The sequence below is a fragment of the Nestor notabilis genome, unplaced genomic scaffold, assembly GCF_000696875.1.
Source record: "Nestor notabilis isolate BGI_N333 unplaced genomic scaffold, ASM69687v1 scaffold32423, whole genome shotgun sequence".
Lineage (NCBI taxonomy): Eukaryota > Metazoa > Chordata > Aves > Psittaciformes > Psittacidae > Nestor > Nestor notabilis.
This window is the reverse complement of record NW_009921117.1, coordinates 5,437-6,660: the sequence shown is the minus strand read 5'-3', so window position 1 is coordinate 6,660 and position 1,224 is coordinate 5,437. Positions and strand designations below refer to the sequence as shown.

Below are 1,224 nucleotides of genomic sequence, written 5' to 3'. Positions count from 1 at the left end.
CAAGGGGAGGGGAAAGAGTTTAAGGAGCCATGACTATTTTACTTACATTCATTATATGCTCTTCTTCATTCACCCTTAACTTCTCTGGCGAGGGGAGTCTCATAAGCACAGGGCACTCTTCCAGTGGGCCACTGGCTGGCACAGGGCTGTGCACCAGGGTCATTATGGCCCCTTCTGTGGCCCAGCCCCCCTCTTATTTGCAGAGGCTGAAGGAGAAACAGATTTTAACACTTTGTAATTACTGAACAGAAAACAAACCAGCAGCAGTTCTCCTTCAGTGGCATCTGTGTACAGGCAGAGCAGCCTCCAGTAACGATTTTGGTGCAACTATGTCTTTATTCTATTAGAAATACAACATGTAAAACTTCAAGGAAGGGATATTAAAACTTCAGGGCACAAGCACATACTCAAGCTACTGGATTTTCTAGGGTTTTGTTTGCTTGTGCGTTTGTTTTTGTGGGGTTGGTTGTTTTGTTTTGTTCTCCTTAAATCCCATGAGATCCAATAACGAAGGCTAAAGAGAGTCCCTAGTCCCCAAAAATGAGTGTTACTATTAACTAGTTCTGCACAGGCAGGTATACTAAAAATATCAGACAGGCTATTATTTACCCCTAGCACTGATAGCTTTCAAAAATCCATGTAGGAAGAAGCTTCTGAAAACTATTTCATCATTGAGAACTTCTGAAATACTGGATGCCCACTTACAAAATATGTGGCACCCAGTGTCATGAAACTGACTGAATTTGGTACTCCAGAAATGTAGACTGCTCCTATTTATTTCAAAGTCTGGGTCTAGTTCACCCCACAGCACTTCAAGAGTAGCCCAGCCCACACCAGGTCCAATTTGGTTATCAGTCTCATCAAGCCATCACTGACCCGACACGTGGCAAGGCCGTGCTTTTCTCAAAAGTTCTGGTCAACTGCTGACCCGGGGTGCCTGTATCACAACTGTTTATCCCATGTGTGACATGAACTCAGCTGAACTGGAATCCTGCTCACAAAAGGCTTGGTCATCTGCACCTCACCAGCTACCTTGTGCTTCCAAAAGCAGGAAGGAAAGTCTCATCCTTGAGCTTTGCCTATAAGTACAGTATCAAATCATGTTGGTGCACAGCTTGGGAAACAGCCTACAAAATCCACCAAGTTGTCACAATTATGATTTTGACAGACAGGAAAATTTAGTGTCATGGTTTAGCATCATATGAAATACTGGGAACTATGCTG

At 43.6% G+C, this 1,224-nt stretch overlaps 1 protein-coding gene across 1 annotated transcript in view; it reads right to left on the bottom strand.

Moving 5' to 3' along the window:
* LOC104402995 (GRAM domain-containing protein 1C-like) overlaps positions 1-163 on the bottom strand; it is a gene marked incomplete at its 3' end in the record, with an annotated part of 12,770 nt that extends 12,607 nt beyond the window's left edge. The window contains exon 1 of the mRNA XM_010011009.1: positions 47-163. Within this exon, the coding sequence (XP_010009311.1) occupies positions 47-163 (117 nt within the window). The remainder of the gene's footprint in view (positions 1-46) is intronic.
* Positions 164-1,224: the final 1,061 nt, after the last annotated feature.